The sequence below is a fragment of the Asparagus officinalis genome, chromosome 5, assembly GCF_001876935.1.
Source record: "Asparagus officinalis chromosome 5, Aspof.V1, whole genome shotgun sequence".
Taxonomy (NCBI): Eukaryota; Viridiplantae; Streptophyta; class Magnoliopsida; order Asparagales; family Asparagaceae; genus Asparagus; species Asparagus officinalis.
Window position 1 is genome coordinate 45,433,139 of NC_033798.1, and position 14,774 is coordinate 45,447,912.

General features: G+C 43.2%; 2 protein-coding genes across 2 annotated transcripts in view; both read left to right on the plus strand.

Moving 5' to 3' along the window:
• Nucleotides 1,683-3,115, plus strand: LOC109841782. Its single transcript, XM_020410723.1, has 4 exons — nucleotides 1,683-1,797; nucleotides 2,076-2,209; nucleotides 2,292-2,436; nucleotides 2,607-3,115. The coding sequence occupies exons 1-4, from the start codon at nucleotides 1,683-1,685 to the stop codon at nucleotides 3,113-3,115; spliced, it is 903 nt and encodes a 300-aa protein (XP_020266312.1).
• Nucleotides 3,316-14,774, plus strand: part of LOC109841783 — a 17,228-nt gene continuing 5,769 nt past the window's right edge. The window contains exons 1-5 of the mRNA XM_020410724.1: nucleotides 3,316-3,795; nucleotides 4,082-4,452; nucleotides 4,884-4,974; nucleotides 5,612-5,758; nucleotides 5,807-5,869. Of these exons, the coding sequence (XP_020266313.1) occupies nucleotides 3,316-3,795; nucleotides 4,082-4,452; nucleotides 4,884-4,974; nucleotides 5,612-5,758; nucleotides 5,807-5,869 (1,152 nt within the window). The remainder of the gene's footprint in view (nucleotides 3,796-4,081; nucleotides 4,453-4,883; nucleotides 4,975-5,611; nucleotides 5,759-5,806; nucleotides 5,870-14,774) is intronic.

Genomic DNA, 14,774 nt, shown 5'->3' on the forward strand with positions numbered 1-14,774 from the left:
AAATAAGTGTTCCATTACTGATTTCGACTCAGGCGACCTTGCGATTATACCAGCCGCTGCGCAACTTTCAATTCCTCGTTTGTTCTGAACAAGGCATTCCGGAGAGGGGATGGAAAACTCAATCAGTCAATGAGTAAAATTTGAAAAAGTTTACAACTTTAGAGAGAGAGGGATTGAAAAGTGCCTGAAGAGTTAGGTAGAGAACGGAGCACTCGCTGAGCTGCTTCACGTTGTCGTCGTCTTCATCCGCATCGCTCTGATGCATCGCCGGCGCCGAAGCCGGTGCTTTGTCAGTCGGAGACGAAGAAGAAGAAGAAGAAGAACCCATTGAAAAAAAAATTCTCCTCTCCTTTTTGGCCCGAAATTGACAAACCCCAAGTCAAATTTTAGAAGGTTTCGGACTCGGAGATTAGCGGGGAACGGGTCGGGTGTTTTTGACCTGACCCGACCTCAGTTTTTTTTTTTTTTCCCTTTTGTTTAAAGATATTAATCCCTTAAATCCATGTTTGTTTTATATCCTAGGACTAGCGGTATTACAACTCTCTGACTTTAGGGGCTGTTTGGTTCGCTTTAAAACCCCGTAGAAACACTTTTCTCCTCCTGACACCCGCTCCACATCGACAAAACCCATTCTAGGGTTTTCGTTTCCCATCTTTGGTTCGCTTCTCCCCCTCGTCCCTCCAGCCGCGGAAATCCCCTCCACATCGGACTTTTTTCTTCGCCCCATTTCCTTCGAAAACGAGAGGAAATCGCCCCCGATCTGTACTATTGTCAGATCTCGGGTAAATGGGGGGAAACACGGTTGAGGGCTAGGGTCACCTCCTCTTTCATCTTTCCCTCGCTTTTTCACTCTTCGCGCCTTGGGTTCTCTTCGTGGCTTGCAGGGGTTCTCTTCGTGGCTTGCGGGGGTTCTAAACTGTTGATTTTGTCCGATCTTGGGATCTCGTGGCTTGCGGGAGCTCCTATTTGTTGGTGTTTTGCTGGATTTTGCTAAAATTTGGGGGGTTTTGCTGGATTTCGTGGCTTGCTGGATTTTATCAGCGCCTTGTGGCTTGCGGGGGTTCTAAACTGTTGATTTTGTCCGAAGCTAAGTTCTCGTGGCTTGCGGGAGCTCCTATTTGTTGGTGTTTTGCTGGATTTTGCTAAAATTTGGGGTTTTTGCTGGATTTCGTGGCTTGCTGGATTTTATCAGCGCCTTTATTGGGAAAAATTGGGGGTTTTTTGCCGACTTTGATCTTCCTGGAAACTGATTTCAGACCTAAGGTATGATTCTCAACTCAGAATTGATTTGTTAAAAATTTTGTATGATTTGAATTATTTAGGATGAAATTTTGTATTATGATTTGAATTATTAGGATGAAATTTTGCATTTTCTATAGTTATCTAGAAATTAACAGAAATTTATCTAAAAATATAATTGTAATTAACTAAAAATATTCCTTCAAATATTATTATAATTAAGTAAAAATTATATTAATTATTATAAATATAATTGAAAAGAGAACAGAAATGAACTGACAATTATCTTGAATGGTCGTAAAAGAAACTGAAAATATTGATGAAATATTAACTGAAAATTAACTTTAGATCTTGTTATGTGTCATTTAAGTTTTGATTATTGACATTGCATATGAATGCTTGGTAGGTATATTAATTATTTCAATTTGATTTTTGCATCGTAGATGGATGGTGATGGGGATTGTACCGATGAACAAAGTGTTGTTAATGTGGTTCAAGGTGCTGCACTATCCGTTCTTGTTATAATAATTACATTCATAAGGAGAATGCAAGCTAGACGTAAATCTATACGTCGTGGTCCAAGTGAGGAAAAAAAAGACAAGAGAGGTCTAGAATTGAACATATAGAGCGTATTTATAATGGTTTTAGTGATAGTTGTGTGAATTATATTAGAATGCGGAGTGGTGCTTTTGTTAAGCTAGTAAGTATAATGAGGAACAATATGCTTCTAAAAGACTCAAGGAATATATCAGTGGAAGAACAACTTATCATGACACTAAATATTTTGGGTCATAAATCTAAAAATCGCATTGTGAGATCTCATTTCATAAGATCAGGGGAGACAGTCAGTAGATATTTCAACAAGGTTTTACAAGCAATTATCTGTTTGCGTGGACGCTACATGAGACAAGCCATCAATGATACTCCCCAAGAGATCGTTAACAACCAGCTATACTATCCTTATTTCAAGGTATATCTACATTTTAACCACAGTTACATGTATAAGCAATAAAAATAAATGATAACTTAGTAATGTGATACACGTATTATAGGATTGCATTGGTATGATAGATGGGACTCATGTTGATGCAATGCTTCCGATTAATCTTGTTGCACGATTTCGAGGCCGCAAAGGTGTTACACAGAACGTGCTTGCAGCTTGCACCCCAGACAAATTGTTCATATATGTCTTAGCAGGTTAGGAGGGGTCTGCAAATGATTTTAGAATTCTCCAAGATGCATTATCTAGACCACAGCCACATGGATTGAAAGTCTATGATGGTAATTATATAAAAATTTAACTTATACTATTTTAAATTTAATATGCAAAATTGACTTCTTTAACAATTGTTTTAATAAAATTGTAGGCAAATACTATCTGTGTGATGCTGGGTACCCTACCATGCCAGGTTTCATATCTCCATACCGTGGTGTTCGATATCATTTGAAAGAACATTCGGGTAAAACACCTAAGAATAGAAGGGAATTATTCAATTTAAGACATTCTTCTTTGCGGTCTAAGATTGAATCTGCATTTGGCACATTGAAGAATCGTTTTAAGATTTTGTGTGCTAAGCCGCATTATCCATTTCCTACACAAGTAGATATCGTATTGGCATGCACGATACTTCATAATTTCATCGCAACTGTTGACCCAAGCGATGAACTACTCAGCGAGTCCGAAATTGATGAAGATATTGATGGTGAGGTGACAAATGAGAATGATAATAATTTAGTTGATTTTACTCAGACTCAAACTCAAAGAGAACAAACTGAATCAAGAAATGAGTGGAAGACCCTTAGAGATAACATTGCTTGGGCGATGTGGGTGGACTATTGTGATAAGTATAATCATGGTGTAACTACTGAGACTTAATTCTCATATTTGTTGTACTATTTATGCTCATGTATGTAGTGACAATTTGATGGTTTGTCCACTTTTTAGATTTTGCTTTTCATTCATGTAGTCATGTTCTTATATTTTGCTTTGCAATATCAATCATGTATTCATGTTCTTATATTTTGCTTTGCAATATCTTTCATGTACTCAATTTGTTCTTATTGACTTAATTAGTGATGGCTGATACTCCTAAAGGCAAGGGTGTAGCGCCATCTCAGCCTCCACCATCTCAACCCCCTCAGTCATTGCATCAAGGCGATAGTGGGTATTTTCCTTTTCAGCAGTCATACTTTGGGCAACCACCTCATGCATTTCCCACCATGCCATTCCATGATGGCAGTTACTTCCCGATGCACCCTCATTTTGGGTCATACACGAGCATGCTAAGTTCTCCTACTTTGCCTACACAATTCCATAGTCCTAATATTAGTGGGGTGCAACTTTCTCCCAGTAGTGGTTATGGCTCAACTCCCGAATCAGGTTCCAAACGGGTGCTCATAGAAGGAGGGGAAGAAACATCACCAAATCCAAAGAAGAGGAGGAAAAACACATCAACAAATAAAAAAAATAGTGAGACTGGAGGTCTTAAAGGTAACAAACATATGTTCTGGGATTCCCGTTACGATGATGAGCTCATTCCATTTCTTGCCGACATGGTAAGAAAGGGTTACAAACCCGACAAAAGCTTTAAGAGAACCGCTTTTCATATGGCTTCCCAACATATTAATGAGAAGTTTAACACATCATTCAAGTGGGAAAATGTCATGAACCGCATCAAAACTTTGCGTACAAGATTCCGTGATATGGAAACTCCAAGACTGTCATCATGGAGCCTGAATTTTTGGATAGGTGGATTGAGGTACATAAACTATTTTTACATAACCCTTGATTACTTATCTTATTTACATGTTTTCATTGAATTAATTCAATTATACTTTTCAGGACAAGAGCTTTAAGAATGCTAAACTTAGACAATATGTCAATAAACCCTTGACTCACTATGATGATCTTTCCCTTATCATCGGGGATGATCAAGCTAGAGGAGAATTTGCATGTGATGCTTGGAAAAAATTTAGTCGTAGTGAGTCCATAAATCTTGGAGATGATGGTGACTCGCCTTTACCTGCCTCACAATCCCCTCAAGTACACATTTTAGATGAAGAGGACACTCCTCCGCCTAAGGAAACACCCGCCATATCAAGTTCTAAAGCAAAGGTATGTGTTGCTAAGGGAAAGGCTCGTAGGAACAACCTAGAAGATGAGCTCATGTTAAAAATGGTGGATAAGATAGATGTATTTAGCGCAAACATGAAGTGTGTAAATATGCATTGGACCGAGAAGTTATCCACGGTCATATATGCTCATTTACAAGATTTTAGTGTTGAAAAGCTAGATACATACTACCGACACTTATATTTGAATGAGCATGAAGCAAGACTATTTATGGGCATATCATCGGTTGGTCAAAAAGAGATGATTGCTACCTTTCTCAACGAAGGGGGTTGAAGACCGATAGAAGAAGTCTCTACGTGGTATTTTGTGATTCTCATTTCTAACATACTTGTGAAATCCACTTACTTTTGGTGATAATGTTTTTATTGTGTTTGTGGAACATTATGATGATGGAACATATTGTTGTAATATGTAGTAAGTATTTATTTGCGTCCATTTTGTAATATTTATCTTCCATGATTAATATCATTTTGTGGAATACTAACTTTTGTAATTGAATTTGTGAATGCAGGATATTTCCTAAGATGCAAGCAACCTACAATGTGTACACATTGTACTGGATGGCTATTGCTCTGGGGCATTTAGGTATTTGGTTTTCGTTGGTGATTTTTTTATTTTTAGGCTATGATGATTGTCAATTTTTCTGAGATTAGCAACCTACAATATCTATTGATATTGTGATTTTTTTATTTTTAGGCTATGATGATTGTCAATTTTTCTGAGATTAGCAACCTGCAATATCTATTGATATTGCATTGGATGGCTAACAATGATGATATTGACCAAGTTCTGAGCCCTAAGCTAAACACAACATGTGCTCAGTCTATGTTGGTAGTTGTTGTTGTTGCTGGTTGCTGGTTCTTCTGATTTGGTTGTTGCTGGTTAGTTTGGTTGTTGCTGGTTTTTGCTGGTTGTTGTTGGTTGGTGGTTTTTTGGGTTTGTTGTTGCTGGTTGTTGGTTGATCTTGTTGTTGGGTTTGTGGTTTCTTGTTGTTGCTGGTTGTTGGTTAGTTTGGTTGTTGGGTTTGTGGTTTCTTGTTGTTGCTGGTTGTTGGTTGATCTCTACGTTGTTGTGTTTGTGGTTTCTTGTTGTTGCTGATATGGTGTTCTCTACGGTGTTCCTTCTGTTTTTGGTTGTTGGGTTGGTGATTTCATTCCAGGTTGCTAAAAGAAGTTCTTGTTTGTTGTTGGGTTTGTGATTTCCTTCCAGGTTGGTTTTTGGCTTTGTTGTTGTGTCCAGGTTTGTGACAATTTCCAGTTTTGTGCACACCAGTTTTGTGAGCTCACTGTTTGTGGATGCTCTGTTGTTCAACTTCTATTTGAGCTAATATTTTGTGGAGTTCTATGTGTGCTCAGATTTTCCGCACTGTTTGTTGATTATGATACTGTTTGTGGGTGTTCAATTTAGGCTATGATGATTGTTAATTTTTCTTAGATTAGCAACCTGCAATATCTATTGATATTGCACTGGATGGCTAACGATGATGATATTGAGCAAGTTCTGAGCCCACAGTCATAATTCACATATACTGGATGGCTATTTGCTATGTTATATACTAAAATATGGCTATTCAGCCCGTTTATATGTTTTTATAGGTTTCAGAAATTTTTTGGGCTAATTCAGGTATATATTTCATAAATTTATGAATAATCAGGTTATTACAGGGCTTGTTTATTTTTTCTTGGAAAACAGGTTTTGTGTGATTATTTTCATCTCAAACAGGTATATTTCATGTCAAATCTGGTACGCAGTTCATGTTACAGTAGGTTTCAGATGATTTCAGGTTTCGTATGATTTCATTAATACAAACAGAAATTTATAATTCATTCGGGTTATTTTTATTTGTTCACGATACATTCACACTTTTATATGATTAAGATTACATCTCATAACTAGCACAAATAATTTTTATCTATAGTGGGGGGTAATCTTACCATGGTGACTCTAAACACTTTTCCATACACACTTCAAAACCAACCAAACACAAGAAAAGTGGGAAATGTCAAATCAACAAAAGTTTTCCCTTTTTTTCTCATGCAAACCAAACACAAGAAAAGTAAAAACATTGGTTTCTCACCATTTTTTTGTGCGAACCAAACCAAAACAAATTATTTCTTGGAAAAGTTTGGAAAACTAAAAACATTGGTTTCTTTACATGGAATTACATTTCCCTATATCTAGGAAACGAACCAAACAGCCCCTAAGTTGCACGAAAATACCATATAGCTCGTGGCACTCAAATAACACAAGTTGTATTTTAGTCAAAAAAAAATAGGGAAAAAATGTTTCAAGACCCCCAAAAAAGATCCAGATGTGGCCCAGCCTCACCATCTTTTTTCCTTACTTTTTAACCCTTAAAATCCCAAAAAATGTGTTCAGCCCCCTTTTAAAACTCTCCAATGAATACATCCCAAAACATTCCGAAAATACCCTTTCCTTATCTTCTTCTTCTTCTTCTTCTTCTCTGTGGTTTTCTCCTCGTCCCCCACTGCTCTCAATCTCCTCCCCCTCCTCCCCTCCTCCTCCTCTCAATCTCCTCCCCCTCCCACCCCCTCCCCTCCTCCCCCTCCTCCTCCTCTCAATCTCACCCCCTCCCCCTCCCTCTCCTAGTGGTGGTCCTCCACCGCCGCCCTCTACTTTGATCAGACCCTCTTCTATGTCAACCGCTCATTCGCCATCTCCCTCTCAATCGCCGACCAACGCTCCACCATCGTCTCCTACTCAGGGCCGCTCTCTACTTGTGACCTTGTTATTGCTGCGTTAGGTAGAGGATTGAAAGAATTTATTTTAGAATGTTGTGGTTGGATTGAAGATACAATTTTTGTTGAGAAAAGTGTGTTTGAGTGTATGATCAGAGGATTGAGCTTGGTGGGTATGGTTGAGGATGCAAAAAAGATGCTTGATAAAATAGGTCACTTGGGGTTTAAGCCATCGGGGTTTGAGTAAAGAGTGGTGATTCAATGGTATGGACGGTTAGGTGTAGGTGTGAATTTCTGATCTCCCAAAACAGGGATTTCGTTTGTATTTATAAGAACAGCTTATTACAAACTAATGAATCGAAATTACAACAGAAGCGGAGGGAATGCCCACCTTGTTTAATGTGGGGACTTTCGGTAGCGATAGGATGCCTCCCTCGGTGCTCGTGCTGAGTTTGCTTCCCTTGGACGATCCGATCGAAGTTGCTGCTGGAGCTTCAGTTCTTAGTAGAAGGTTTGATGTAAGTGGGTTCGAGTCTACCCGAGAGCCTCAAGTCGGAGAGTTTCGACAAGTCTCTTCAAATGAGGGAGCCTTTAGCAAAAGCCAAGGTTCAACCTTTGGAAGATTAGCCAGCCGAGTAAGCAGCAACCAATCCCCTCTTCATGTTGGCTGAAGATGGCTTTAAATATGCAAGGGATGGCATGGGCCATCCCTTGATTTGTAGGATTTGACCACTAGTAGGGGTGAGGGAGCCAGCCACCCTATTCTTGTAGCTGTCCCTGGCTGTACGTAGTACTCAGGTGAGGAATGTCATGCTTTCTCCCTTGAAACGTGGGATATGACCACTGATGGGACTGTTCCCATACTCCAAGTGGGCAGTTGACAGAGAACTGGCGAGTCTGCAGGCGGACTTGGGTCTGCAGGCGAGATTGGGTCTGCAGGCGGGCTTGGGTCTGCAGGCGAGTTTGCTCGCGTAGGCGAACTGCAGGCGGACTTGGGTCTGCAGGCGAGTTTGCTGAGCTGAGTCTGCAGGCGGACTTAGGTCTGCAGGCGAGTTTGCTCGCATAGGCGAACTGCAGGCAGACTTGGGTCTACAGGCGAGCTGAGTCTGCAGGCGGACTTGGGTCTGCAGGCGAGTTTGCTTGTGCAGGCGAACTGCAGGCAGACTTGGGTCTGCAGGCGAGCTGAGCTATGTAGGCGAGTTGCGCTAGAGGAAGGGCTTTAATGCTGTCAGGCGGGCTGAGCTATATAGGCGAGCTGTTAGGCGAGCTCTAGCCCTGCAGACGGATTTCCTTGTAGGCGAGCTTCAGCCTTTACAGGCGAGTCTCAGCCTTTATAGGCGAGCTTCAGAACATGCATCGAAAAACGGGTCGTAACTTTCAAACCGTAAGTCGGAATTAGACAAATTATATATGAAAATCGACTATCTCGACGAGACGGAGCCGACCAAACTGACCCGAAGGGTTTGGTTTGCTTTCTCTATTTTACCAAATTCCTTACGGTTTGAGAGATATCTGCGTTTTTTTCCTTTTTCTGCTATTTCGGGCGAGGTTTTAGCAGTTTTGTTCTGAACTTCTGTGATAGGGATTAAAGGCAATTTTTATTGCCTACAAAACTCCCTCTAAAATTTTCAGACCTGAATCGGACCGCATGGGGTCTGGAACACTTTGGATATGAAGACCTGTAAAGTGGTCCCTGCTCAGATGGAGTGAGGAGCCTTCCAACGAGCTCGGTGAAATTAACCTCTTCACTCATAGTTGATGATCACCTTCTAGGATTTTGAGAAAACCCTCAGCCATCAACGGACTTGATTTGTCTTTACCAACTGTCGTTTGAGTTGGACTAGCCATACTCTTGCCCTTAGCATGATAAGGTTTCAAGGAGTTACTCTTAGGCTTAATGCTAAAATTTCTCCTCTATCCTTAGCCATTTGAGGCGTTTGGATATAGAGAGTAGGGAGTAGTTTAACCTCATATACCAGTCGGAGGGTAGGAGCAGTTTAGTCTCATGCACCAGTTAGAGGAAAGTGACAGTTTAGACTCTTGCACCAGTGGGAGTGTAAGGGGCAGTTTAGACTCATGCACCAGTGAGAGTGTAAGGGGCAGTTTAAACTCATGCACCAGTGGGAGTGTAAGGAGTAGTTTAGACTCATGCACCAGTGGGAGTATAAGGGGCAGTTTAGACTCATGCACCAGTGGGAGTATAAGGGGCAGTTTAGACTCATGCACCAGTGGGAGTATGCCGGGTTATCCTTAGGAGTTTTCTCTAGGAACTTCCCGTCAAAGGTAGGGAACAGTTTAGTCTCATACACCAGTTGGAGGTTTGGGAAACAGTTTATATTCCAGTTGGAGTCGTGAGGAGAATCTCGTCTTCTATTGGGGCTAAAATGAACCCTGATTTGTCTTTTCTTGGGGCAAAGACGAACCCTGATATAGCGGCACATCACATGGTAGGCCACTATCAAACAACAACGCCTTTTACGAGAAAGACGGTGCTGGGGGAATCAAATCGTTTAGGGACGTATGAGTGTGACGATTGATTGCTATAGGAGCCATCGCATGGTAGGCTACTATCCATCGATTGTTCTAAGGAAATATCAGAACGCTCAGAATGGATCAGGTCGTTCAGGGACGTATGAGTGTGATGACTGATCGGACAATGCCATTTGCGGGAATGATAGTGTCGGCTATCAGAGGTAATCGTTAATGTGATAGGAATTATCGTGATCGGAGCGACTTTGAGGACTTACTATCCTATTGAAGAGGATTGGTAAGTTGATTTCGTCAGAGGTGAGGGTTAACATAACATTGGGAGTTCGTCCCATTGTCCTATTGAAGAGGATCAACAGGGAAAATTTGGAGGAGACTATCAGAGGTGATTTTTAACATGATAGCTTTAAGTGGGCTCGTCGTCCTATTGAAGAGGATCGACGGGGAAAATTGTAGGATATGAGGAAGTGGTCTTCACCACCAAGGCATCTTGGTCATCATCTCCTCGAAACCCATGCGGCTCTTCGTCACCCATACGCTTGAGCATGCTCTCGACTCGTTCTCCTTGGCGGAGTAAGTCTTTCCATGAGCGAGTTTCAACAACGCCCATATTAGACAGAACGTCGATGGAGAGATTGTTCCGGCACATCTGGATGAGAGTGGCCTCGGAAACCCATTCGTGGGAATGCAGCGATCGGTTTCTAAATCTCTTGACAAAGCTGTTCACAGACTCTGTCTTCCTCTGCTTTACAGCTAACAGGGTGGCCATAGATACTTCTGTATCATCATCGAAGAATCTGGCCATGAAGATCCTTTCCATGTCCTTCCAGCAGGTGATGGACCCAGGCTCCAATTTGCGAAACCATTCAAAAACGACCCCCTTGAGGGTACCAATGAACAGTCGAGTCATAATGGGATCGTTTCCTACTATGTGTCCAGTTTGCGCCTGGAAGTAGTAAACGTGCTGGGTAGGAGAACCCTTGCCATTGAACTGTAGGAGGTCTAGTGGCTCGAACTCTGCTGGGTAGGAGACCGTATCCCATTCAATTGGATACGGTTGTTGGACCCTAGAGGGGGGTGATTAGGGTCAAGAGGCTTTAATATGCAATTAAAAATCAGCACAAGCAAACCACAAAACAGAAATGCGATAAAAGTAAGAGAGATAAGGTTAGGAGTTCGTTATCCTTGACGCGCGATGTGTTAACGAGGTTCGGCCCTCTGGCCTACGTCCCCGCTCCCCACTCTCGAGGAGAAATCCACTACACACCCGGTTTGGAAGCCGGAACTTCGTCTACACAGCGATCTCCACAGATCTCTCTCACTACACAGTTTGATCTCACAGATCACACTCCCTCACAGTAGATCTCCACAGATCTCACTCACACAGCAGAAGAAAGAAATGCAAGAAGCTCTCTTTACACAGCCCTTATAGCAAAGAGAATGTATACTGAAGCTGGGAGGTGAATCACACTTGAAACAGAGAGAAAAACAGAGTTTTGAAAATTTACTCAGGAAACAGAAAAAAAGCTCTCTGGTTTTTCAAACGTTAGGGCTGAGGAAGAAGAAGAGGTCTGGGGGTTTTTATAGAAAAGTTTAAATCATTTTAAAACAAAACCCAATCTTCCCAAATGAGATAATAATCTCTTCTTCAGACCCTCATCACAGACTGTGCCAATCACTAACAAGTGAAAGCACAGTGTTCGATGTAAATGACCGTTTAAAAAAGTCGCGGCTGACCAGAGGCAAAAATCGGTTGACCGAAGAAAATTTCGGTCGACCGAAAAATACCTTCGGTCGACCGACCAAAAATACAAAATTCTTTTTCCAAGCAGTTTGTTTTTAGTATTAAAAACATTTTACAAAATTTTAGAATTTTCAGAGGTCAAATAAATATTTTGCAAATATTTCAAGTTGGTCAAAAATCAGATTTCAGAAAATATCAGAAATTGGTCGACCGGTCCGGTCGACCGATCCGATGACCTTTCTTCAGTATGTTTCCAGAGTGTCGTCGGGCCGGTACGGGCGCAAAATATTTATTTGACCTCTGAAAATTCTGAAACTTTGTAAAATGTTTTTAATACTAAAAACAAACTGCTTGGAAAAAGAATTTTGCAGATAGGTACTCAAACTTGTGAAAAATAGTATTTTGTGAAAAACGCTTAAAAGCACAAGTCTAAAAACGTGTGTGTGATTCCCAATAGCTTCAAGTAAACTCAGTAACTCTTTGCCTACATTCTAGCACTAGAGAGAAAAACAAAAGAAAGCTAATATCCTCATATAGAGAGCAATATACTTGAGCTTTGATATAGCTTGAATCGGATGAAGCTTTTGATCGAATTTGTCGTTCTTGAAATAACGTTGCTTCATCTCTTGGCCTCCTCCTCCTTTGGATATCTTCGTTGTAGCATATATTCCATCCATCCTCCATTAATGGCACTAACGAGCTTGACAAATGAGTTTACTACATTTACACTCAATAAGCCATTAGTACCGATAATGGTGGTTGTAAGAACATCATCAAAACATAAGGGCTAACAACGGTCTGACAACCCTCAGCTTGTTCATGTGCTTCTGGAGCTTCAAGGCGTCGAGTTGACTTTGGAACTCATCAAACCTTTTGTCCCTAAGATTATGATCCGAAGATGACGCTCCTCTAGATGACTCGGATGAGGAGTGGGAAGAAGTAGGCACCCGCTCTCTGTGCTTCAAGGATTTACGCGAAGCCTGCGAAGTCCTAACTCTTTTCTTCTTCTTCTTCTCGCTCAGAAGCTGCTCCAACATCTCCTTCGGGGAGTTGATGGTTGCTTGTTGCTCGTCGAATCTCCTGGATATCTCATTAGGGATGTCAGTCATGTGCACATTTGCGTGCTCACCCTGAACTGAGCTTGAAGCCTGCGACGTTGCCACTACCGAGCAATCATCGTCGTCGTCATCAGAGACAGACGTCATGCGTATGTTAGTGAATGCAGTGGCCACCCCCGTTTGGGCGCGAGTGTGTTGGCGAGGTTCAAGCTCATGCGTATGTTAGTGAATGCAGTGGCCACCCCCGTTTGGGCGCGAGTGTGTTGGCGAGGTTCAAGCTGGCGAGGCTCACTCGTCAGGCGATATTGGTACAGTGCGCCTGTCTGGCGAGCTGCTGCTTTACCTTTCTGGCGGACTTGGTCCGTCAGGCGAGCTTGGTGAAGTCCTCTTGAACTGCAGAGTTCGCCAGATGCTCCTGGTTCTCCAAAATTGAGTGTAGACGGTAAAAAAATACCTCTGGTAAGCCTACAGGAAATTCGCCCACAAGAGGTCACCTGCCTAAGCCGCATGGTCGTCAAACGTGCTCGGTTCCAGATTCGCCTGAATAATCAACTCGCCTGCACGAGTTGAGATCAGTTAAAATAGAGGAAATTCGTCTTTCACGTAACTCGCCTGCCCGAGTCCAAAGTCGAATCCGCCTGCAAATCTCAAGGCCGCCCGCACCCGCTACCTCTCGTGCTAAGATGGGCCTTCCCATCTCTCTCTCTCTCTCTCGACCCAAAGGGAGAGGGCACAGTACCCTAAGGCCGTCAAGCGGCCGCTCACAGTACGTACAGTGCGAAGGACTGGACAGGTGTTGAGTCGATCTGAGCATTCATAAATGCGACTCACTTCGGCTGTCTGAGTCAGGAGACGGATCTGTCAGCGTTCGGCGAACTGTCCAAACCCACTCGAGTGCCAGGAACACGCCTTCCCGCCTCTCTTGGCCTGAAGAGAGAAAACACGGTACTCCAGGCCTGCCGAATAGCCGCCTACAGTACAAGTGAGCAGACAGGTGTCAAAACAGTCTGCGCCCTCATAAATGCGGCTCACCTCAGTTGTCCAAGCGAGGGGATGAGAGCCGCCGGCGCTCGGTGTTTGGTTAGATCCACGCAATCATCGGACAGCCTCTGTCACGCATACGAGGAGGGGCTTTCCCACTCTTACGAAACATGATACAGAGCACAACTCTTCGAATGACCGTTGACGGTACGAAGGAACAGCGGGACGTCTCTGAACAATGTATGGTCACATCCCATAATTCAAGGAGTATTCAAGCTATCCTTCTTCCATTTAAAAGCCCCTTCCAGCGCACTGGAAGAGAGGTCGCAAAAACTTGGAGAAAAATAATTGAGACCAAGCTGTTGGCAGATCCTTGCATTACAGCTCCACTGCCTAGTTCTGAGCCCCGATCGCCGACGAACTAAGCAAACCCGAACTCCATCGATTCGAGCTTCTACTACGAACTGAAGCTCTCCAGCAACCTCGATCGAACGGTCCAAGGGAAGCAGGCTCGACACGAGCATCGAGCGAAGCGTCCTATAGCCACCTAAAGTTCCCACACAAAACAAAGAGGGCATTCCCTCTGCTTCTGTTGTAACCATTTGATTATTAGTTTGTAATAAGCTTTCTGATTAATATAAACGATCTCTCCCTGTTTTCGGGAAATCAAATTTACACCATACAGAAGATGGCGACCACAGTGGGAGAAGCTGTTTCATCGAACGAAATGGTGGTGGCTCAATTTGACGAAGTTGCTGTCGGAACGACTATAGAGTCCCTGGAGATTGAGTTCGACCAGGCCAAGTACGAAGAGTACTTGTCTTCCTCATCCTCTGGTGGCGATGCATCCCGCAAACGCCACAGAGTCGTGCGCCAAGGCCGACCTCAAACGGTCAAAGCCTCTGCGCCTAAGGGTTCCCCCCGAGTTTCGTCAGGGGAACCCACTCCCTCACAATCGATCAAGGCCAAGTCAGGGATCGAGAGCAAGGAACAAGGGTCTGCCAAATGGGTCGCCAAGCGGTCCACGCAGACACCTGCCTCGGAGGAAACGCCGGTTCACTCCGGCACAAACTGTATTGTCGCAGCCCGTAGTGACGCTCTCCTCGCTGGGAGAGCTAGCCAGCAACAGCGGCAAGCGCTCATCAGACAGGCAACGGCCTGAACCATCATACAGGCCCGAGAAACACTAGCCGGGAAGGCAAACTGCCCGACGTCGGAAGGCCCTCCAAATCAGGAGCGCCAACCGAGGAAGGCAGAGCCATCCGCTCAGGAGGACAACGGCCTGAACCATCATACAGGCCCGAGAAACACTAGACGGGAAGGCAAACTGCCCGACGTCGGAAGGCCCTCCAAATCAGGAGCGCCAACCGAGGACGGCAGAGCCATCCGCCCAGGAGGACTTCGCTTCTCAGGTCACATCCCTGATGCGAATA

Bases quoted from the DNA above. Each gene is read 5' to 3' on its own strand.
- LOC109841782 (XM_020410723.1), top strand. From the start codon at position 1,683: ATGGATGGTGATGGGGATTGTACCGATGAACAAAGTGTTGTTAATGTG. The intron at 1,798-2,075 runs GTAAATCTATAC...TCATAAGATCAG, and splicing joins AAGGAGAATGCAAGCTAGAC to GGGAGACAGTCAGTAGATAT. The intron at 2,437-2,606 runs GTTAGGAGGGGT...ATAAAATTGTAG, and splicing joins GTTCATATATGTCTTAGCAG to GCAAATACTATCTGTGTGAT.